The 24,589-nt window shown below is 38.5% G+C and overlaps 1 protein-coding gene and 1 pseudogene across 3 annotated transcripts in view; both read left to right on the forward strand.

The window, feature by feature from the left end:
• Nucleotides 1-24,589, forward strand: part of CORO1C (coronin 1C) — a 93,668-nt gene that overhangs the window by 7,465 nt on the left and 61,614 nt on the right. For all 3 annotated transcript variants that reach the window (XM_077160112.1, XM_077160113.1, XM_077160114.1), the window contains exon 2: nucleotides 23,731-23,930. In XM_077160112.1, the coding sequence (XP_077016227.1) occupies nucleotides 23,736-23,930 (195 nt within the window). In that variant the 5' untranslated portion in view covers nucleotides 23,731-23,735. The remainder of the gene's footprint in view (nucleotides 1-23,730; nucleotides 23,931-24,589) is intronic.
• Nucleotides 4,918-10,609, forward strand: LOC143683778 (zinc finger CCHC-type and RNA-binding motif-containing protein 1 pseudogene; annotated as a pseudogene).

The following is a 24,589-nucleotide window of genomic DNA, read 5'->3' on the forward strand; positions in this document are numbered from 1 at the left end:
TTCATCACAGTTGGTCACTATAACCTATGTTCTTTTTCATGAGTTCAGGTTTTGCAAGTCTTAAACTTGCAAACTTGAAGCTTGGTCCAGATTTTCAGATGCATTCTTGGGAGACCTAAATTAGTCTCGAAAATATTTTTTATGTGGACCCCTTGATAAGCTTGATTTACTAGTTTGAATGTAAAGTTCCTTTACAGTATATTTCATGTTCCCCTTTTTATTTCCTCCAGTTTATAATCTGGCTATTAGTAATCAGTGGTTGTAAGGGTTCATCCCAAATGTTTCAAAGACCAACTAACATTTCAAAGGTGCCCTTGTATTTGTGTCTTGCCAGACTAAACATGAAAACTCTCAAATTGGGTAGAGACAACACAAGTCCAATACTAGAACAACATAAATTGTAAGAGGCATAATTAAAATCCCTCAGGATGAGCAGAAGGATAATTGCTCCGTGATGTGGTTATTCTTTCTCTGAAAACCAAGGTAGCCTGGGAGTCTGGGCTTATGGTGATTTGGGGTATGAACTTCACTTACCAGTTGTGAATTTGAATGTGTGTCCCCATTTGCCAACACCTGCTGAGGCCTTCATCCTGGATCATAAAAACACACATGGGAAGGGAAGTGTCAGTAGAGTGAAGCCTCTGGGGTGTGTTTTCCACTTTTAGCATGCGAGGGGCTCTTAGCAAAATTCACAGGCACCACCTCCTTAAGACAAATGTTTAATCGCCATTATTTGCTTACTTGACATGAAAGATACTTAAATTCCTTCTCATAAAAGTCAGACATTCTTTTCTAGTTAAAGATTCTAATTCCTTTCATTCTTAGGCACTTAAAGAATTGAGGCTGATTTATTAACATAAAAAATCAAATGCTGCCTGTGTGTTTTGTGACTGAGACACACGTGAATTTGAGTTATCTCCATTAAGCAGAAGGATTTATTAGGAGACTAGTCACTTTACAAGCTAGATGGTGAATTAATTTTGTGGTTAAATACTATCTTTAGCTTAACATTGTCATCCTAGTTTTTCTTGGCAAGGAAGAGAGAGGCTGGAGCCAACCAGTGCTGGCCACAGCTCTTTGGGGCGATATTTAGTAAGATGCATTTGTCTGTTTTAGAAATAGGGTAGTTGTTCTGTAGGACCTCTCTTACATGGGCCGCTGTTGTTTTACAGCTATTAAAGGAAAAGGTGAGTTGGCAGTCTTTTCTCCTCTTAAGACTGCCAGTGAAGCCTTCCCATGCGCTATGATAGATGTCTCACTTGCACCTACTTGAATTACATTGTCAAGTGGAACAAAATGATACATCTTACCTGCTCATGAGAGTTGTGAACCAAATATTTCTCTAGGAAAAGTGAATAGTCGAGAGACCAGCCACTGTTTGTGTTCTGGAGGCAGTGTACATTCATCCCTGTCTCAGGACTGGTTTGTGTTCCAAAATTAACTCTGCTATTTGGAACTCAGATGACATTTTTCATATAGATTGAGTATTTTAAATGTGAATAACTTCCCAGCCTGGCCTGCAGAAACGTGCTTAAATTACAGCACAGTCTGTTAAATTTGTTAAGGTGATAGCTGAATTCTGGAGCTGGGAGTTAGGTATAACAGAAGTAAGGAACCACCCTCCACCCCCCTCAAGCTCCTCTCTCCAGGCTGCCTGGCATCCAGAGACTTCATGCCACAGCCCTCCAAGTTCTTCCTACTTGATTTGTCTCTCAGTTTGAAGCTTCCCCCTCTGGGGATAAACTGATTTCCTATAGAAGTAGCAAAGCAAGAGGTTCCACCGGTTCCTGCTCGTGTTACTGGATGATCGCAGTCGCTACTAGACTAGCTTTTACTGAGTGTAGGACTGCTGTGAGCTTTACTTATATTCTTTTTTGACTCACTGCCCTTTAGTGTTTTAGAGGTACAATATTAAATTTTTTAAAAAGGAAGTTTCTTTTTTATAAACAGATTGTCTCAAATATTTCCATTCAGTGTAACAAAGTCAAGGGAAAAGTTGAGGGAAGGCATTTGGGGTCAGGCAGAGCCCTGCTGTCTGGAATCAGGAAGAAGCCTGAGTGCTTTTCAAAGTTTCCTCTTTTACCTCTAAAGCAGTGACTCTTAGCCCAGGAAATTGGAGGGAAATCAGAGTCATCTGAGCAGTTTTTTTTCCCCTCCAAAATATTCATGATGCCCTTTTTTTTTTTCTTCTTTTCACTACAGCTTAAGAAGGGCTTAGATTTGTGCAGAGTGACTTGCTGGTGTGACTTCTGGGCTTGGGCTGTGTAATGACATAAGCTGGGGCAGCTCGTACTGCCCAGAGCTGGGCGTTGGTTCTCCATTTGATTTCTAGGCCTTAATAAACTCTTACCACAAAGTACCATCTTCCACACAAGTGGAGATAATTGACCTCTTTTTTGTTATTGTCTCTATTCTTCAGAAAATAAAATTTTCATGTGTACCTCCTAATCACGTGACCAGATCCAGTGAGTGTATTGGGATCCCTTTTTCCAGAATCTGATTTTTTTTTTTTTTTGGCTTAAACAACAGGAATTTAATGGCACTTCATTTTGAAGGTAGAGATCCAAATTCAAGATATCAGCAAAGCTTGCTTTCTCCCAAAAAATCTGTGGAATTCTGGTTCAATCTTGCTGCAATCTTTGGGTTTCCAAGGCTTGTATCTCTCTTCTCTCTGCTTCCTGTCACATAGACTTTTCTCTCTCCTTGTGTCGGGTATTCTTATTTCTGCAGACTGCTAGCTTCTTCCTATGTGGCATTCTCCAAACTCTGGCTTCCAATGTCTTCTTTTTCTAAAATCTCCAGTATTGATTAAACCTACATTCATTCATTTGGGTCACACCTTAAACTAAAATAAAATATTCAAAAGGGGCTATGTACAAATGTGTTTACACCCACAGAAATGAGAGTTAAGATTAAGAGCATATTTAAATTGGGGCACATAACCCAATCAACAACACTTCACCATCTGAAACACAGAAATGCATATTCTTCCCATGTGCAAAATACATTCACCCAGCCCAGTATCCCAAAATCCTTAAGTCATTTCAGTGACAATGCTAAGTCCAAAGGCTCATCAAAATAGTTGTGAGTGTGATGCATCCTTGGACAAAATTCCTTCCTCACTTCTGGATCTGTGGAAACTAGAGTACTAATTATCTGATTCTATAATGCAATAGTGGGAGAAGCCTAAGATATATTTTGGCATTCCAGAAGAGAAAAATTGGAAAGAAAATGGATCAAGTTTATCAAGCAAGGTTAAATGTTGCAGGACAAAGCCCATTCAGTTTTAAGAAGCTTTGTTTCCTGAGTGAATACTCATCTGTGGATCAAATTTTGGTCTTCTGGGACTGTTGGAGAGGCAGCTCCACCCTTTCTAAGCACGTGGACAGTGGTCCTGCTCTCTGCAACCAAGAGTCTAGTTTCCGCCCTCTCTAAGCATTGGAGCGATGGTGTGAAGACTGAGGTTTAGAACAGGCACTTCTTGGTTTGAAGGGGCAGTTAAACTCTCCATGTACATCTGGATAGACATCCAGCTGTTCCAAGAACTGTGGCTAAAAACCTGCCACCTTGAAACCTTGATTCAGAAATTCCATCTGACCCAAATATTTTGCCGAAGGAGCTCTCCTCAGTTGAGAACTATGATTCCTTTTTTTCTGCCCTTTTAAGTCAATTTTTCTTCATTTTGTCCTGTCTCTGTATCTTTCTGTCCAACCTGGCAGTGTATCTAGTCATTCAAAATTCTCAAAATTCTTGTTAGTTTTGCCTGAGTTTCAAAGGTATTCAAGCCATGAGACCAAAAATCTTCCACAGATCATTCTTAGACAAACATATTTCCAATCCTGAGTAGAAGACAGGAAAGGGAGTCCTCTGAAGTGATAGTAATACTCTGCTTCCTGATATTGATACTGTTCACAGGAATATTTTCGGTTTATGAAAGTTCACTAAAACTTATGATGTATGTACTTATTTTGATGCCTGTTATCTTCTGTAAAAATTTGAAAGGAAACAAAGCTTTATTTTCTTGTACATTTTAAAATAAGATACATAGATGCTCTTTGAATCTCTCTTATATTATTGATTCTCTTATCAATGAAATAGTGAATAAATTTTTGCCATGTACTCACTTTTTGATTTGTATAAGTTAAGTTTTTTTTAACTTTTTTTATTAATTAAAAAAATTAGCAAACAAAACATTAAGATATCATTCCATTCTGCATATAAATCAGTAATTCTTAATATCATCACATAGTTGCATATTCATCATTTCTTAGAACATTTGCATCGATTTAGAAAAAGAAATAAAACGATACTAGAGGGAAAAAAAGATTATACATACCATACCCCTTACCCCTCGCTTTCATTTACCACTAGTATTTCAAACTAAATTTATTTTAACATTTGTTCCCCCCTATTATTTATTTTTATTCCATATGTTCTACTCTTCTGTTGATATAGTAGCTAAAAGGAGCATCAGACACAAGGTTTTCACATTCACAGAGTCTCATTGTGAAAGGTGTATCATTGTTCAATTATCATCAAGAAACATGGCTACTGGAACACAGCTCTACATTTTCAGGCAGTTCCCTACAGCCTCTCCACTACATCTTGAACAACAAGGTGATATCTACTTAATGCATAAGAATAACCTCCAGGATAACCTCTGGACTCTGTTTGGAATCTCTCAGCCATTGACACTTAGTCTCATTTCACTCTTTCCCCTTTGGTCGAGAAGGTTCTCTCAATCCCTTGCTGTTAATTCTCAGCTCATTCTAGGGTTTTTCTCAGTCCCTTGATGCTGAGTCTCAGCTCATTCCAGGATCTCTGTCCCACGTTGCCAGGAAGGTCAACACCCCTGGGAGTCATGTCCCATGCAGAGAGGGGGAGGGTGGTGAGACTGCTCGTTGTGTTGGCTGGAGAGAGAGGCCACATCTGAGCAACAAAAGAGGCTCTCTTGGGGGTGACTCTTAGGCCTAAATTTTAAGTAGACTTGACCTATCATTTGTGGGGTTAAGTTTCATATGAACAAACCCCAAGACTCAGCCTATAGCTTTGGTTGTCCACACTGCTTGTGAGAATATCAAGAATTCAACTTGGGGAAGTTGAATTTCTCCCCGCTCTCACCATTCCCCGAAGGGGGCTTGCAAATACTTTTCCAGTCACTGATCAGATCACTCTGGGATTCATTGGGGCATCACTCCGGACAGACCAACAAAATCTCATATCCAACCTGAGATTCCAAGTACTTATGACATTCAATCAAACTATCTACATGAGTTATATTAGGAAATGCTCTAGTCAAAATATAAATTTTGTAACAAATAAACATTTTTTTGCTTTAATCTCACACATAAGGTGACATTTTAGAGTATTAATTATCATCTATTTTCAGCACCCTGCAATAATGACATTCCTTTGTTCTTCCTCATGCAAAAACATTTTTAAAATTTGTACATTGTACATTTCACTATTACAGAATCTGATTTTTTGTAGTCTCTGCTCTTGAGAGGCAAACGAATGCCTCATTGTCCACGCTGTGCAATGATGGGCCTGGACTGCCTGGCTTCCTTCTTACTCAAACATTTTATGATGTAATATGTAATAAGGATTAGGGACTTGGCTTTTGGTTCAGTTAAAAAGAAAGTTCTTTATGGAGACTGCCATGGCAAGCTTAATGTTTTCCTTTAAAAATGTGCATGTTTTTAAAAATACATTACAGGTTTCCATTTAGCCTTCAGGTGTGTGATTCTCTAGCCCAGACTGAACCCCCTTGGGGGTTCAGAGGAGAGGGTGTTGGGGAGCCAGAGTCCATGGGATTCCTGACTGTGGGTGTAACATTCCTGGACTTGAGTAGGAGCAGGGGTCATCGGGAAGGAGTAGTGCAAGGTGGTTAAGTGGGATGGGAGATGATTGTGCAGTTATGATAGGAAATGCATTTATACAGTGTGTTTCAATGTCGAGTTATAAGAGCAGATAAAAATACAGTTTGTGGGTATCATTAGTGCTAGTGATTTCTGTGATTATATTAATTATATTTGGGGTTAAAAGAGGTAGAAATTTAAGTAATAAACAGGAAATTATGATTTTCCAGTTGACTGGGAACCGCAGGAAGCATGAACGTGAGCGCTGGTCCCACTGTAGTCCAGGCTCCACGAGAGCAGAGAATCTCTTACATTTTTGGGGTCTCCATTTCCTGGCACACAGGAGGTGCTCAATAAATGCTAGTTGAATAATTGAATGTTAGTTTTACATGATAAATTTTTGATACTGTCAGGCTTTCCATTTTCCCAAAAGATGAAAGGAATAAAGAGGACATTTTCTATGGTGTGGAAGTACTGCTACTTGTAAACATTTGCTTATTAAATTATCCTAGGATAAACGAACCTCATGGTTTTCATTATAAATAAATATGTAGCAGATTAGATATGTATTTGTTGAAACATTTTATTTGTAAAGCAAATTTTGGTGTTCTGTGTTTCTAAAGGTGAATTCTGATGGAAAGCAGGGTGACATTACATTTTGGTACTTTATTGCAACTTTACTTAACTGATTTCTTGAATAAACTGAGAATATTGGTAGCATGGAGTTCTTATGCCCTTGATTTGGGTTAGCAAATTTGACTTTACAAAGAAACGATGAGGTAGCATCTGTACCATTACATGCTTTCATGTGATGAGAGTTCTTTATGGGAAGAACTATAATTTTTATCAGGATGAGGATTTGAAGTAAAGGTAGCTATTGAAAGAGCTGAATTTCTCTTGATTGTCTTTCTCTTCTAATCAGGTTTCTTATCCTTTGATTTACTAACTGACCAGAAAGTGTTACCTCCTCATCTCTAGATCTCCCCTGGAGGTGGAGGTTTGAGGTAGTAAACCCAGGCCCAGAGGGCAACTCTCAATAAATGGTCTCGACATTTAGATGTTAATTTGTACATATTAAAATTGGAGAAACTGCAAGCTTTGGCCTTTTATTTATTATATTTACTGATTGATGTCACAAGTGTTCACACACCCACACGAATTGTAATTGCATTTGTGTTGTATGTGTTATTTCTGGTGGTTTTTAGAGATCACTACAAACCGTAAATGCAGTTGTTTAAAAGCGTATTAGGGATGGGAAGCTCCCCAGTCTTTCTGCTGGTATTCTACTTAAAATACTATAAAAATGATTTTTCCTGCTTTCAGTTGAGGCATAGAGAATTTCCTTTTGGTTACTATTATGCAGTCCAGTTAATTTAACATGGATAACTAAGACTATAATTTTCTTTTCAAGTTTGATATGATTTGAAAGGAAAATGGATTTGGGATAGTTGGGGCTTACAGTTTTACCAGCTTGTAAGATATTCACCCCAGAGTACTTAGTCCAAATGTTTCCTCCTGGAAATGGGCTCTGTTTGTCTGTCTCTACTCCCCCGTAGAGATATTTTCATGTTATTGTTGAAATTAGGTGTGTGGTGTATGGTGCTTTCTTCCTAAGAGCTGAGACCTTCTGAAGGTAGTAGGAAAGTCTGGGTTTGGTAGTAACAACATTTTCTCCGGTAAGTTACATTCTTGCAGTTTCTTATTCTCTGTCTTAAATGCTGATAATATGTGATATTCCTTTGAAGGGAGGTGTGTTGATAAGAAATAGTTCCAGACAGATAAAATAAAATGATTTGTTCTGAGGTGCAGTAAGATTTTAAGAGGTACAAACCCTAGAGTGTCTAAACATTTTGGAAACATAGGGAGATTTTAGTTTTAAAGAACGTTTGTTTCATTTTTTGATAATATTCTCATTATGTTTTCCTTCAAGCTCCAGGTGCCTTTGGGAGCAAAGTACTCAAATTTAAAGCCATGGATTCAGTTACTAATCTGAAAAGGTGCAATAAGTCATTTAAATATGTACCCTATGTGCTGTGTGTTGTGAATGGAAGGCTCTTGGGAATGTCTGCTGAGAGGTGGCTGCCTTCCTTGCACCACAAGCCATCTGGGTGCAAAAGCCAAAATTAGGCGTCATTGTTGGTGTATCCTTCACATCCCGCAGTCTTTAATCAAGTTGATTTTTAGTCTTTTGAATCCATCCATTTCTTTCTGTACTGGAATTGTCACCTTGGGCTTGGACAACTGCAAAGAATTCTTGTTTCCCTGCAACCTCACAGATGCTCCCACATCCACATCCATTCTTCAGCTGTATTCAGAGTGATCTTTTAAAAATACACATCTGATTATGTCACACCCACATCCACTCTTAATAGCTTCCCCAGCTTTGCAGATAAAACCCTATACCTGGCCTACTGGGCCCTGCATGAGCTGGCCTCTGCCACCCTCCTTGCGGCCTGGGCTCCAGCCTCTCTAGGCTTCTTCCACCAGTCTGTTAGTGTTTACCCTTGCCACAGACCCTTCACATCTCTTTGTCCTCCCCTCTGGGACTCTCTTTTCTTCCTTCTTTGTGTAATTAACTTTTACTCATTCTTTGAATTTCAGCCTAAGTGTCACTGCCCTGAGCACCTTGACTGGTTCTGTTCCCCTGATTACTGATGCCACTAGCCCTGTGAACACCCCCCACCCACCCCAACACAGTCACTCACATTCCTGTGTGTCTCTTCCAGGAGACTGTAGGCTCCACGAGAGCAGGGCCAGGTCTACTTGACCACCATTGTATCCCAAGGTCTAGTATGGTACCAGATACCTGGAAAAACTCAGTAGATAGTCATTGAATGAATAAGTGAATGGGGGACTAGAATTTAGGACTGGCATTTAGGACTTCTTCAGCATTCACAGTTGAGTGTGAGTTTGAGTTACATGTATAGCCCATGGAGGCTAGTGACTTATTCAAGTCTCAGTGAATTATGTATTTTATTTTGCAGGGTTGGGAAAATGAGGGCTGGATCCCAGTGAAAGAAGCATTCCCTATAGATTTATAAACCTAAGATTAAGAAAGGATTGTAGAAAGCATTTATTTTAGTTCTCTCATTTTAATAGATGGCAAAACCAACAGAGATCCAGTGTGACTTAGGTGGGAAAGTGGCTATATCAGGATAAACTCAGGTTCCCTGGCCCCCAGCCAGTGTTTTTTCCTAGTTCATCTAACCTTTCCCTTGAAACATTGTCAGGAACACATATTTATTTCATTGCTCCTTGCCCAGGGTATATGGTATTAGAAAGGGAAGTTTAGGATTTTTCAGTTGAAGGTGATTATTTTCTATGCTGCTAGTTCTGCCTATGATTGGCCTTATGAGAGTCTTAATAAAATTGCCTTAAAGAAAACAATATGGGGGTTCTGATAACTTCATTTCCAGGTATAAAAAAATACTGCCAAGCAACGTGGGACAGAAATCCTAGATGAGCTGGAACTCAGCACCAAGGGATTGAGAAAATTTTCTTGACCAAAAGGGGGAAGAGAGGAGGCACTCTTAACCAGAGTGGGACAGCTGCAGATCTGCCGCCGCATTCTCGTCTCTGGCGCCTGAACCTTCCCAGAACCCGTGATGTCAAAGCTGTTGCGTGGAACGAGAAATAGTTGGGGTTGAGCTCCAGCTGGGCCTAGGGCTCGCACTCTTCTGATCTCTTTGACGCGCCTGACCTGAAGAAATGAGTGGTGGATTGGCTCCAAGTAAAAGTACAGTGTATGTATCCAACTTGCCCTTTTCCTTAACAAACAATGACTTATACCGGATGTTTTCCAAGTATGGCAAAATTGTAAAGGTTACTATAATGAAAGATAAAGATACCAGGAAGAGTAAAGGGGTTGCATTTATTTTATTTTTGGGTAAAGAATCTGCTCAAAACTGTACCAGGGCAATAAACAACAAACAGCTGTTTGGTAGAGTGATAAAAGCAACCATTGCTATTGACAATGGAAGAGCCGCTGAATTCATCCAAAGGCGAAACTACTTTGATAAATCTAAGTGTTATGAATGTGGGGAAAGTGGACACTTAAGTTATGCCTGTCCTAAAAATATGCTTGGAGAATGCGAACCTCCAAAGAAGAAAGAGAAAAAGAAAAAAAAGAAAATTCCTGAACCAGAAGAAGAAATTGAGGAAGTAGAAGAAAGTGAAGATGAGGGGGAAGATCCTGCTCTTGACAGCCTTGGTCAGGCCATAGCTTTCCAGCAAACCAAAATTGAAGAAGAACAGAAAAGATGGAAGCCCGGTTCAGGCGACCCCTCAACATCAGATGATTCAAGACGCCCAAGAATAAAGAAAAGCACATATTTCAGTGATGAAGAAGAATTTAGTGATTAAAGTAGATATTTATTATGTAAAAAAATGTTAAAATTAAAAAATCTTAAGTATAAAGTTCAAAAAAAAAAAGTGGGGGGGGGAAGAGAGAAATGAGACAAAAGAAAAGTGTCAGTGGCTGAGAGATTCCAAACTGAGTCGAGAGGTTATCCTGGAGGTTAGTCTTAGGCATTAAATAGATATCACCTGTTTAGTTAAGGTGTAATGGAGAGGCTGGAGGGAACTGCCTGAAAATGTGGAGCATTGCTCTGGTGGCCATGTTTCTTGAAGATAATTGTATGCTTATATGGCTGTTGCAGTGTGACTGTGTGATTGTGAGAGCCTTGTGTCTGATGCTCCTTTTGTCTACCTTATCGACGGACAAGTATAACATATGGATTAAAAATAAATAAATAATGGGGAACAAGTGTTAAAATAAATTTAGTAGATTGAAATGCTGGTGATCGGTGAAGGGGAGGGGTAAGGGGTATGGTATGTATGAATTTTTTTGTTTTCTTTTTATTGCTTTTTCTGAATTGATGCAGATGTTCTAAGAAATGATCATGATGATGAATATACAACTATGTGATGATACTGTGAGTTATTGATTATATAACAAGAACAGAATGATCATATAAAAATGTTTGTGTTTGTATGTGGTTATGTATCATAAATAAAAAATACATAAATTAAAAAAAAATACTGCCAAGGAATAATTAGAGTTTTATTCCAAGAGAAATTCTATCTAAGTAGTGGAATCACAGGCTTAGCAAGTTTGAACAGTCATACAGAGTTTGCTTTTTACCAGATGTTGATAAGAAAAGTAGGTCATTAATATAGAGAAAGTATTTCGAAACACATTCATGAATTAATTTTTAAGTGAGAACACTACTTCACTCCCATCTTAAAAGTTCTGCACTTAGTATGAGAACTCTTGGTTTGGTTTTTTGAGCTGCGTCCTGCTCTTTGAGGAGAGGCAGAATTGAACTTTGGAGCCTTGTCTCTTGGCTGCACTTCAGGGAAATGGCTCAGCCTCAGGCGACCTTTCATAATTCCACCAGCTTCTCTGGGGCTGGTATGTCTGCCTCGGACTCTGGTGGAGATTTCTTCTTCCCTGGTCTTTTTCAAAGTTCCAGGGATGGGGAGAGGTGATCGTGCTTGTAAGGATGCTCGTGGTAGGCAGAAAAGTGGTAGAGGTGAGGGACTGTAAGCATTTCCTCTTTTCATATTATCTCTGAAAAAATGTGTTCTTATTTTGCTAGTGTAATAAAAACAGATTTTTATCATTAGAGAACTGGAGTTGACTCCTAAAATCTTACAATCTCATGTTTAATGACTGAAACATTTTTGTAACGCCGTTCTTATTGATTATATTTTAAATGGGCTGTATGCCCTAGCATGACATCTTTTAGTTCACAAAGGGTCTCTTTTTAATACAGGTGTGAAAGAGTTAGCAATTTTGAAGTTTTTAGCTTTGACCTTTAGGATTTTTATATATTGCTGGTTTATTCTCATTTCTTGTTAAACTTGATTTTTTAATACTTGTTTTTGATAGCCTGGCAATCTAATCTCTTAATCATGAGTGTGTACTTATGTTTGAATTTAGGGAGTCCCCAGTTTCTCTTTGTAACAGGTTTCTAAAAGAAGTATAAAATTGTATAAAATATAGTAGGAAGAGTTCTCCTCTTAGACAGCTTTAAAAAGATAAAACCTTATCATTGTACACCCACCTTTTAGAAATTGTCTTTGATGTACATATTTCTAGTGTTCCATACGTGTTCTTTCATGTTGTTCTATTCTTGGATAATTTAACACACAGCCCTCTGGCTTTGCCTAAGAGCGTTTGATCAGAAGTAAAGATTTGATTCCTTTGGCATTGACTAATGATCTCCGTTGTCTGTCTCCGTATATTTGAATGCTTATAGCTAGCTTCAGCGTCGTAATTTTTTTTTTACTCAACTTTTTAAAATTGTGGACTAAATGCAAATAAATATTCAATAATTGCACAACCAGTCCAAGTGGAACAGTGGGCTGTTGAGTCAGCAGCTCTCTGAACCAGCTCTCGGTGGCTTTGTCAGCTGCCATGTGAAAGCCCATTGGACGTGCCAGAGGGGAGTTACCAAGGGAACAGCTTGATGTCCAGGTGGTGGAAAGTTGAGCGGCCCCATACGCTGTGATTCAGGGGCATCATGGCTTTCTCCGTAGTTCTTTTATCATTGGGCGAAACCCCTAATGCCTCCCTCCCCTTCCCTGTGGGTAAACCGAGGGGCCTGGACTGGCTGAGCACAGGAACCCTTTGCTCTCCAGGCTTCCGTGGGGACTAGGCCTGGGTGCTTCCTGGCCCATTTTGCTTTCATTTCCTTGTCTTTTTTTGTTCCTAGAACAAAATTAAAACTAAGTGATACTGGATTATTGAATCGAAACCAAAAGCATTTATGATCAGTAGGCCTCATTCTTGGTATTTTACCGATTACCTGGATGAATGATGAGATGAAACTCATTGTGAGCCTGCAGTGAGGGCGAGATTTTTTCCTTATGCTTGCCACTCTTGATATCATGATAAATTTAACTAGCATCAGGCTATTCTGTACTTGCAGTCAGTTGCCTTAAGTAGTCAGCAATTTTTCTAGGAAAAAAGTTGTTTTAAACAAGTTGCTGTAACCTGTGGAGTACAAATCTCTTTCAACCATAGCTGCTGTGTGAGAGGAGGTCTGTCCTGTATCTCACTTTCTGCTGTGGTTTATTTCAATGTTGCATGTCTTTTTCTCCTTCATTTTAAAAGCAACTTATATGAAAGTTGGTAAACTGGAATGTCACTTGTATTAGTCTGTTAAATAAGGACTTGGGTACAGTAAAAACAGGGGATTTGTTAGGGGAACTCACCAGTGTCACTGGTGGGTTTTTGTTCAAGAAAATTTGAAAAAGTTCAAACGTCGCAAACCCACCCAGAAAGGATAACTACTTGATTTTTTTAATTTAACCATACGACCTTCCATTTGCTTTGGGTAGCTGCTCTGTTGTGAATGTGTGTTCTCTCTCTGCTTTCATACAGCATTTCCAACTTCTTAAAAGGAATTTTTAACTGTCGGCATTGCCATTTAAATAGCTGATTTTAGAACCTTTGTCTTATCATCTGCTGTCTTACTTCCTTTACCCTCAGATCTCTTCCACATTAAAATGTGCCTGCCACAAAAGCAGCAGTTTAGAAGGAACATGTCCTTTCTCTGTTGAGACGTTTTGGAGTCTTCTTGCTGTTACTGCTGGCTGGGGGAATATTCTCGGCCTGCTGAGCACTTCAGTCACTGAAGTTCTGAAATGGTCTCCACAAATGTGCCAAGCAGGATTTTGCTACTAGTAGGGGTTTTCCTGTATGTGTCCCTAGCAGGATGTGTTTCCTTTTGTGTGAATCTATTGAAAGTTCTCTGAACCGTAGAAGTACATCTGCTGGAATCTTTAAACAGATCACTTCTCAATAAACAGGAAAATGGCAAAATTGTGGTTGTCTTTTTGTTCTATGAGACTGACAGAAAAGATCAGAGAAAAATAGTAACATTTACTCAGGTGTTCTAAGTGTATTTTACCTGGTGCCATTACAGTTAAAGCACCCTGATTTGTCTATGTTCTTCCTTACTTCAAATACTTCTTTTGTATATTTCTATACATATTTGGTTACAAAGCACCATAAAAAGCATGCCTTTAAACTCTCCTTAAAAAAAAAAAAAAAGGTTGAGGACTGTCAGCTAATCCTGAGATTGGTGTTTTATTTTAAGATGGTGTTTAGCCCGCTTTTCTCTTTCACATATGAAACCAGCCCTTAACCCATAGAGGTAGACCTAATTGTACTGGTTGCTTTTGCTTAAGATGTTCCCCCAACATGTAAAGAAAAATTTAATCTATTTTGATATCCTTAGTTGAGTTGTTACGTATTACTGGTTATCAGTAGTCAGCTTTTAGAGTTTCTTTATTTAAAATTAAAAGCTGGAGTATATTATCTGCTGATTAGAAGTTTATTAGAATAGTTTTTTGGACAATCAAGACCTAATCCTTAATCCTCTTTCCTCTTTAACTCACTATTCCTGAAATTACAACCAATACTTCACATACAAAGAAAGAAAGCCCAATGGTTTTTTATTATAATTGCTTTAGTCATATTAATGATGTTTCACTTTATTTTCTAACTAGAACTTTAAAAAAAAAATGCCTTTTTGAATAAAAGCCAAATGAGGAGAATCAACACCAAATACCTCTCCCTGGGCTATGGAAATGAGTCTCAATAAATTTGTAATGTAAAGATTCATGGGCAGAATTAAGTAGTGTAAGTGACCCTGTTCCACAATTCAAAAGGAATTTGGCTTTTGCATTGCTTTTGTTAATTGTTATTGCAGGAGTGTTGTTGGTGTGTAATGAGTCACCCATGTGCTGGCTTGGGTCTAATTGTTGGGGGACCACTGCAGTTTAGGAGGACACTTGGCAGGGTGGGCAGTCCTCTCCGTTTTCCACGGTAGAGGTTTTGAGCACACACAGGAGAGAGCAGCTCATAGTTAAGCCTGTGCCCTCAACCTATTTTCACATCTTTCAAAGGTATATTGTTATATAACAAAAAGCATTCTGGAATAGTGCTAGTCTTATTGGAAATATGGGAAGAGTGATGAATTGCATTTAAAAAAATTTTATTAATAAAACCAATCAACATACAAATTGAACATTCTTTTTTATCACATAGTTGTATATTGATCATCATGATCATTTCTTAGAGCATTTGCATCAATTCAGAAAAAGAAAAAAAAAGAAAACAAAAAAATTCGTACATACCATACCCCTTACCCCTCCTTTTCATTGATCACTAGCATTTCAAGCTACTAAATTTATTTTAACATTTGTTCCTCCTATTATTTATTTTTAGTCCATATGTTTATGGACTCATCTGTCCATAAGGTAGATAAAAGAAGCATCAGACACAAGGTTTTCACAATCACACAGTCACATTGTGAAAGCTGTATTATTATACAATCATCTTCAAGAAACATGGCTACTGGAACACAGCTCTACATTTTCAGGCAGTTCCCTCCAGCCTCTCCATTACACCTTAACTGAAAAAGTGGTATCTAGTTAATGTATAAGAATAACCTCCAGGATAACCTCTTGACTCTGAAATCTCTCAGCCATTGACACTTTATTTTGTCTCATTTCTCTCTTCCCCCTCTTGGTCAACAAGATTTTCTCAATCGCTTGGTGCTGAGTTCCAGCTCATTCTAGGATTTCTGTCCCACGTTGCCAGAAAGGTCCTGGGAGTCATGTCCCATGTAGAGAAGGGGAGGGCAGTGAGTTTGCTTGTCATGTTGACTGAGAGAGAGAGAGACCACATCTGAGCAACAAAAGAGGTTCTCTGGGGATGACTCTTAGGCCTAATTTTAAGTAGGCTTAGCTTATCTTTTGCGGGGTTGAGTTTCATATGAACAAACCCCAAGATTGGGGTCTCAGCCTATTACTTTGGTTATCCCTACTGTTTGTGAGAATATCAAGAATTCTCCACTTGGGGAAGCTGAATTTTCCCCCTCTCTCACCATTCCCCCAAGGGGACTTTGCAAATACTTTTTGATGAATTGCATTTTATACGGCCTTAGATAAGGTTTGTAATTCCAAAATTTTGTGGAAATTAAAACCATGTTCTTTTCTCTTTTTTTTGCTTCGAAAGTCAATTTATTTTAAAATTGGAGAACTTTTCTTTGACTGGCTTGATGAATGACATTGCTACATCGTTCTCCTTCTTTATCATTGAGATGATCTTACAATTGCAGTTTTATGAATTTGTACTTGAAAGACTTAATAAGCTGGCACCTTCTCTAAGTCTGAACTATTCTTTTACAAGAAATTTACAGTTGTGCCTATTATTACTTTGTACCTTTTTCATTAGCAGGTATTTAAGGGCCCACTATTGAAAATTTATTATATTAGTTCAGGATTTTAAATGTATTCTTTTAAATATAATCTAGAGTTATATTCCTTTACAAAATGCCTTAGTTTTGAGAACACCTTACTTGTCTAATTTTTTTATTTGATTGGCTTGGGCAAGATATTTTAACCAAAGAAATCCTGATTTGATAATAGGACATCTTAATTTGGAAATTTATACCTGAACATTAAAAAAATTGGTGAAAACACTAACACGAGTTAACAATGTAGCGAGCTCTCTTAAGAAATGGGTAGTTGTTGGTTTTGGATATTTTTCATTGTTTTCCTTTGAGGGAAAATTAAAGTATAGCAAACACATTAAAAAAAAATTGTAATAGCTTTTTTAAGCTATTCATGTACCAAACAGTTTGCCCATTTAAAGTGTACGATTCAGTGATTTTTTAACATATTAAAAAATATGTATGACATCACCACGGTTAATTTTAGAACATTTTCATCACCTCGAGAAGTAACCTTGTATCTTTTAGCTATGATCTTGCTGTCCATTTCCCCTGTTGCTTCCCAGACAACCACTAACCTACTTTGTCTTCTTTCTAGGTTTCCCTGTTCTGGACTGTAGTTGAGTGTAATCATCCACTGTGGGGTCTTTTGTGACTGGATTCTTTCACACAGCATAATGGTTTCAGGGTTCATTCATATTGTAACAAATGCCAGTACTTCATTCCTTTTTTTTTTTATGACTGAGTAATATTCCATTGCATGGATATACTACATTTTATTTATACATTTCTCAGTTGATGGGCATTTGAAATGCTTCTCCCTTTTGGCTATTATGAATAATGTTGTATAAACTTAATGTACACGTTTCTGTGTGAACATATGGTTTAATTTCTCTTGAATATATACCTAAGAGTGAAATTGCTGGGACATGTGGTAACTGTGTTTAATTGTTTGAGGAACTGCCAGATTGTTTCCCAAAGTGGCAGAAATTTTGCTTTTTTTTGGCATGGGCAGACACCGGGAATTGAACCCAGGTCTCTGGCATGGCAGGCAAGACCTCTGCCTGCTGAGTCACCGTGGCCTGCCCTATTTTACATTATTACCAGCAGTGTATGAGGGTTCTGATTTCTCCATATCTCCATCAGTGCCTTATTACTTGGCTCTTTGATTTAGGATTATTTTATGAAGCACCACAATAATAATGAAAGTAGTATAGAGCTTGTGAGACAAGATATATTATTAATGACCACTCATTAGTTTCCTCATGTGTGTGTTTTATTTTTTTAGTAGAAGAAGTTGTGGGTTTATGAAAGAGTCATGTGTAAAATACAGGATTTCCATATACCACCCCACCACCAACACCTTAGGTTATATGGAACATTCGTTACAGTTGATAATTTCACATTTTTATAATTGTACTATAATTAAAGCCCATGGTTTAAGATTCACTTTTTTTTTAGGTGAAGGAAGTGTTTATTTAGATTTTCTTCGTTATGAAAACATTTTTTATTGTGAAATATATATACAAAAAAGCAATAAATTTCCAACTCTGTTTTCACAAGTAGTTATAGAACAGATTTCAAAATTTGGTATGGGTTACAGTTCCACAATTTCAGATTTTTCCTTCTAGCTACTCCAAGACACTGGAGACTAAAAGAAATATCAGTATAATGATTCAGCAGTCATATTCATTTGTTAAATCCTGTCTTCTCTTTTACAAGTCCTCCTTCTCCTTTGATCCTTCTCCCAGTCTTTAGGAATATTTGGGTTATGCCCATTCTCACTTTTTCATGTTGAAAGGTTGTGTCAGTAATATAGGATAGGGGGGTGGAACTAGTTGATCTCCTTGGAGAGGCTGGTCCCTCTGGGTTTCAGGACTTATTTGGCCTTAGAAACCATCTGGAGAGGATAGGTTTCTGGAAAGTAAACTTAGTGTGTAAAACTTTTGTAGAATCTCAAATGGAGCCCCGGGTGTTCTTTAGAGTTAACAGGAATGCAGTTGGTTTGGTTTTGGGAAACTGTGGCAATTAGCATTGTCTAGCGGAAGCTTGCATTAGAATGGCCTTCATAATAACTTCTTGAATCTGTTGTAACACTCTTAGCCTCTGATTCCTTATTTTGTTACATTTCTTTTCCCCCTTTTGGTCAGGAAGGCATTGTCAATCCCATGGTGTCAGGGCTAGTCGTGCCCCTTGTTGCTAGGGAAACTTGACCCCTGGATGTCATGTCCCATGTAGGGGGATTTTAGTTGCAGAGTTGGGCTTAGAGAGAGGCCACATCTGAGCAACAAAAGAGATTTTCGGAAGCAACTCTTAGGCATAAAATTCTAGGCTTAGCTTCTCCTCTATAGAAAGAAGTTTCATAAGAATTCTCCACTTGGGGAAGTTGAGTTTTCCCCCTTTCAGCCATTCCTGCAAGGGGACTTTGCAAATACTTTTTTATTCACTGTTCAAATCACTCTGGGATTTATCGGGGCATCACTCTGGACAAACCTACAAAATCTCATGCCCTGTTCAAGGGTCCATGTACTTATGGTGTTCAGTTAAGCTGTTCACATGAGTTATATTAGGAAATGCACTAGTCAAAATATAAATGTTGTTCCAAATGAACATTTTTTTCTTTAGTTACATGTGTAAGTTAAAGTTTTAAAATAGTAATTACCATCTATTTTCAATACCCTGCAGTATTGACGTTCCTTTGTTCTTCCTCATGCAAAAACATTTTTAAATTTGTACATTTAGTCACTATCATTAAACACTCTAGGCATTCCTAGATTATACCATCTCAGTCTTTGTTCGTCTCTCTTTCCTTCTATTTTCATTTGTGCCCCCAGCCCCCCTCTCTCTATCATTCTCACATTCAGCTTCATTCAGTGTTCTAACATCATTGTGCTACAATCAGTGTTACCTGAGTTTTTGATTCTAGTGTGTGAAGTGGTGTCATGTTGCAGTTTTGATTTGCATTTCTCTCATGACTAATGATATTGAGCATCTTTTTATGTGAATATTGGCAATTTGTATAACCTTCCTTGGAGAAATGCCTATTCAGACCCTTTGCCCGTTTTAAAATTGTGTTGTCTTTTCATTATTGAGTTTTAGGTGTTCTTTATATATTCTAGATATAAGCCCCTTATCCTATATGATTTGAAAATATTTTCTTCCATACTGTGGGTTGTCTTTTTACTTTCTTGATGGTATGCTTTGAAGCACAAAAGATTTTAATTTCGATGAAGTAAAATTTGTCTGTTTCTTTCTTTTGTTGTGTCTGCTTTTGGTATCATATCAAAGAGTCCTTTCCCAAATTCACAGTTATGAACATTTCCCCTGGGTTTTGATTTATATTAAATTAATTTTTGTATATGGTATGAGATCAGGATGTAACTTCATTCTTTTGCATGACTATCCCAGCATCATTTGTTGAAAAGGCTATTCTTTCTGCATTGAATAGTATTGGCACTCTTGCTGAGAATCAGCTGATCAAAGATAGATCACTCTGTCCTGATGACTGTTGTTTTGTAGTAAGTGTTCAAATTGGTAAGTTTGAGTCCTTCTACTTTATTCTTTTTCAGATTTGTTTTGGCTGCTCTGGGTTTCTTGCAATTCCATATGATTTTTAGCATCAGCTTATATGTTTCTATAAATAAGTCAGCTGGGATTCTCATAGGGATTGTGTTGACTCTTTAGATCATTTTGGGGGAGAATTACCATCTTAACAGTGTTTAATATTTTGATCCGTGAACATGGAATGTTTTTCCATTTATTTCAATCTTTAATTTCTTTCAACAATGATTTTTTGTAATTTTCAGTATAGGATTTGCACTTTTGTTAAACTTATTCCTTTTTTTTTATTTTTTGGTGCTGAAACCCGGGAGCTAAACTTATTCCTATTTTATTTTTATTGTATTGCTATTGTGAATTAAATTGTGTTTTTAATTTCATTTTTGGATTGTTCATTGTGAGTGTATAAAAATATAATTGATTTTTGTTTATTGATCCTGCATCTTCCAACCTTACTGAACTCATTTACTGTTTCTATTAGATTTTTTTTTTAGTGGATTCCTTAGAATTTCTTCATAAAAGTTCATATCATCTGCATACAGAAATAGTTTTACTTCTTCCTTCCTGATCTAGATACATTTCATTTCTTTATATTTTCTAATTGCCCCTGCTAGGACCTCCCATACTATTGAGTCTAAGTGGTGAGAGTGGACATCCTTGTTTTGTACCCACACCTTAGGGAGAGCGCCCAGTTTTTCACCATTAAATATGATGTTAGCTGTGGGTTTTTTTGTAGATTCCCTTTTTCAGGTTGATAAATTCCCTTTCATTCCTAGTTTGTTGAGTGTTTTTATCTTAAAAGGGTGTTGGATTTTCTCAAATGCTTTTTCTGTGTGTATTAAGATGATAATTGTGATTGTTCTTAATTCTGTTGATATCATCTATTACATTAATTGACTTTGAATATGAATCCAACCAACCTTGTATTCTTGGGATAAATCCCACTTGATCATGGTATATAATTCTTTTTATACATCGCTGAATTTGGTTTGCAAGTATTTTATTGAGGATTTGTGATGTGTATTGAGGATAAGGGTAATACTGGCCTCATAAAATTAATTGGAAAGTGTTCCCTCTTCTGTGGTTTTAAAGACTTCTTATTATAGGTGTCATTCCATTCATTTTATAGATGAGGAAACTGAGGCTCAGAAAGATTAAGTAATTGGCTAATAAGTTCAGAGCTGGAAATAGAATCCAGATTTTCTTGTGTCAGTTACTACTAGGGTAACATTAGCTGACATTTATTGAGTGATAAATTATGTGTCTATAACCACACGAGGAGCTTTATGTAGTAATCTCCAGGCATCCTCCTGTCACTAAGTGCTCATTTAATGATTGCTTCCACTTTATATGCATTGCACTCATTTTCAGATAGAGAAACTGACAGGGAGATTGAATGACTTGCCCTACTTAACCATGGCCGGTGAGTAAATGGTAGAGCTGCCATGCGCAGTCACTGGGCCATCTGATCTGTCCTCTTCGTTGATATTTCCCACCCTGTGCCTGGAGGGCCTGAGGCATTCTGTGCAGCTGAAGCAACTGTGCCAGGTATGGACAGCTGAGCATGGACCAGGTTTGACCTCGGTTCTGAGTGAGCTCACACTGGCCTTTGAGCTCCGCTTCAACATGCCTAGCTCAGTCAGCACAGAGCTGGGGAAACACTTGCTTTTCTCGTTCTACCCCGTTGTTGTAGCTGAAGGACCTGGATATCATTCTGACTTGATGTACTTAGTATGAAAATAAGTTGTCACTCTGTGTGCTTTAGAAATGACTTCTTATTGTATTTTAGTAAGTTAGCCAGCAGGTTTGTATAGTGTCTTTCATTAAAGGCATTTAAAACACTTTAAATATGTATCTTAATCTTACCTTTGCTGTTGAAGCTAGATGGTATCCAACCCATTTGAAAGAAGAAAAAAAGTCATCCCTATTTTGAAAGTTGGAGGCCTTTCTCAAATGCCACATTTAAAAGTGAGGCATACTGTTTTATATATGTATAACCTAGTATTGCTTTCTTGTCAGCTCCATTTCTTTTGTCCTTCTAGGTTTTTCCTTCTTTTAGTTCTTTACTATCATTTTATTGGGATTTCAGGGAGGAGTGGCGGTAATGCCATTTGCATTTCTTTGTAAATTTCCTCTTCATGTCTTTTGCCTATTTTCTATAGGAGATAGTTTTCATCTTATGAACTTGTAAGAATGTTTATATAAATGAAGGATACTAACTTGTGACAAATAGAATTCTTTTTTCTTCTGTGTTAACTTACTCCTGCCCTTCTTGTTGGAAGGTGCTGGTGGGGTCTCCAGCTGTTGTAACTTCTGCTCATGATGGATCATGAGACCAGCGGCCTGTAGAGTGACTATTGTATGGATGTGCTTTCCTTGGGTTTTCATCACTTATTGAAAGCTGTCTTACCTATTGCATGCTTGAGGAGCCGTCATACTGTTTGATGAGTGAAGGACACTGGGCCGTCTCCTCTGTCATTTGCTGAAATGCATAGTCCTGGTGAGCAGCTGGAGATACCTGCAGCCCCAAGGCCGAGGAAGATAATGCTCCACTACCTGCCAAGGGCCTGTTGTCTCAGCCCAGCCACACACATGCCCCAGGACTGGAGTGAGGCCACTCTTGCATGCGCCTAAGAAGGGTAGGAGGAGGTTCTGTGTTTAGTGGTGGGCCCAGGTCTGTGAGGAAGGGAATTAGCAGTGGCGTTCCGCGTGTCCCATCTGACACTCAAGGACAGGTACTGTCTCTGCTCTTTGCATTGGGGATCAGGAGGACTAGTGTTCAGCTGAGTCGTAAAGGTTTGACTGTGTTCCAATTCCATTTCCACTTAGGTTTTCTCCAGGCTCCTTCCATCCTAGCAAGTATGAAAGGAGTGCTCTGCAGTAGCAGCTAGGAGAATTACATTTGGTGGAGCTGAGGAAACCTTCCCGTGGGACTGGGGCTCTGAAGCACGAAGCTTTCAGTACCCATGCCTTCTGGATAACCCACTGGAATTTGGAGTCTGAAATGACCCAGGAGGAAGCCCAGGAACACCAGTTATGGGCCACCTCCCCTTGCCTGCATATGGGCCATTTCCCCTTGCCTGGATCCCCTGTTTTCCAGGGAAGAGCCTGTGGTGAATATTCACCTCTAACATGAAAACTGATCCTGGATTTTTCCTCTCTCCTATTGCTACTGCTATTATCACTCCCAGCCTCTCTCAGGCCTGGTTTACTGTCACAGCTTCTTAGACCAGCTCCTTGTTTTTGGCTTCTTCCTGCCTAATCCTTCCAACATGCCACTGCCACTGCCAGACTTATTATCATCACAGCCTTCACGTTCATCACACTACTTTCTATTTAAATACTTGCTACTGTTTTCCAATACCTGAAAACCTATTTGCTTTGTTTGGCCCAGACTGATTTTTTGTTTGTGAGTTTATAAGCATTCGGTACCAGGCAGTTTGGTTCTGCATGACTTCAGTTACTATGTCTGCGTTTAGAAGGAAATCAAAAGGCTCTTGAAGACAGGATATGTCTTATGTCTCTTCTGAATCCCCCAGTATGCATAGCTGGACTTGTGGAAATTCTTGTGCGCAGACACAGGACTCCCAAAGCACGGTGCCTGTGTCTTGGAAAAATGTTTAAAAAGTGAAGAATTACCCTTGGCAGGCTTTGGCTTCGGCTTCGGCTTCAAATCTACCAAATAAATTGACTTTGGTGTTTTCTTATCTATAAGAGGACGTGTTTGGTGTGAATTATCTTTCAGTTCCTTCCTGGCCCTAAAAGGCTAATTTTCCCTTCATTCTTTCCCTTTTAATTTCTCCTGAAATTAAAACTAATGAGCTGTTTCTGGATCCCAAATTAGGAATTTTTTATTTCTTTGTAATTCTTTCCCTGACGTGTTTTGCAAGTTTTTCTCTGGGTATGTGCTGCTACAGGAAATTTGGAATTGGAGTTTGGCTACCTTTTAGGAGAGTGGACAGAATACCATGCCATTATTTTTTCCTACGTGCAGCTTTTCGTTGGTGAAAGTAGAGCTGTCAGCGTGGCAGAGTTCTAACGTGATTCTTGCTCTTCTCCTGCAGACACGATGAGGCGAGTGGTGCGGCAGAGCAAATTTCGGCATGTATTTGGGCAAGCCGTGAAAAATGACCAGTGTTATGATGACATCCGGGTTTCTCGTGTGACCTGGGATAGTTCCTTTTGCGCTGTCAATCCCAGATTTGTTGCCATAATCATAGAAGCCAGTGGGGGAGGAGCGTTCCTTGTGCTCCCTTTGCACAAGGTAAGTAATCCGTCCTTCTGTTCTGTTAGATTCCCTCCTATACTCTCCATATTTTTCCATCATTGACTGACTTTGGTGGTTGATCTTTCAGTAAGATGTAAGAACTGTGGAATAGCTGCAATCATTAGACTTCCTGGTGTAATTGAGGGTCCATTCCACAGGCCTTGCTAACCACCGAAGTCTCTCTCTAATGGAGAAACCATTAAACAGACTGGTGAGCTCTGTTCTGCGCGTGTTCTCTGTGGATGAAAAAGATTATTATAATGATGCTGTGAGCAAGGGTAGGCGCAGGGATTTTAGGATTTTGTTCGTTGTCACCCACTGTTTACAAGTGTTTCTTTTGGAGTGCAGTTTTCAGAACAGTTACGTTTTGGAAATGTGTAGGAATTTGTAAGATGATGTTCTCTCTCTCTCTCTCTCTGTTTTTGCAAAGTCACGAGGACTGAGGTTTAATGGTTTCTTTTTTTTTTTTGAATGGTGAATGGGACAAGAGCTCCAGAAAATGTTTCCAGACCATACATGTTTCAATTCTGGACAATAATAAGTTTCAGCATAGTATGTAAACAGTTAACAAGTGGAAAAAATCAGGCATCTGTACTGAAAATCCATCTATATGTGCTTTGTTTTCATTGGGCTTCTAGCTCTATCCTTCTCCCTGC

The sequence above is a fragment of the Tamandua tetradactyla genome, chromosome 5, assembly GCF_023851605.1.
Source record: "Tamandua tetradactyla isolate mTamTet1 chromosome 5, mTamTet1.pri, whole genome shotgun sequence".
In the NCBI taxonomy this organism is placed as follows: domain Eukaryota; kingdom Metazoa; phylum Chordata; class Mammalia; order Pilosa; family Myrmecophagidae; genus Tamandua; species Tamandua tetradactyla.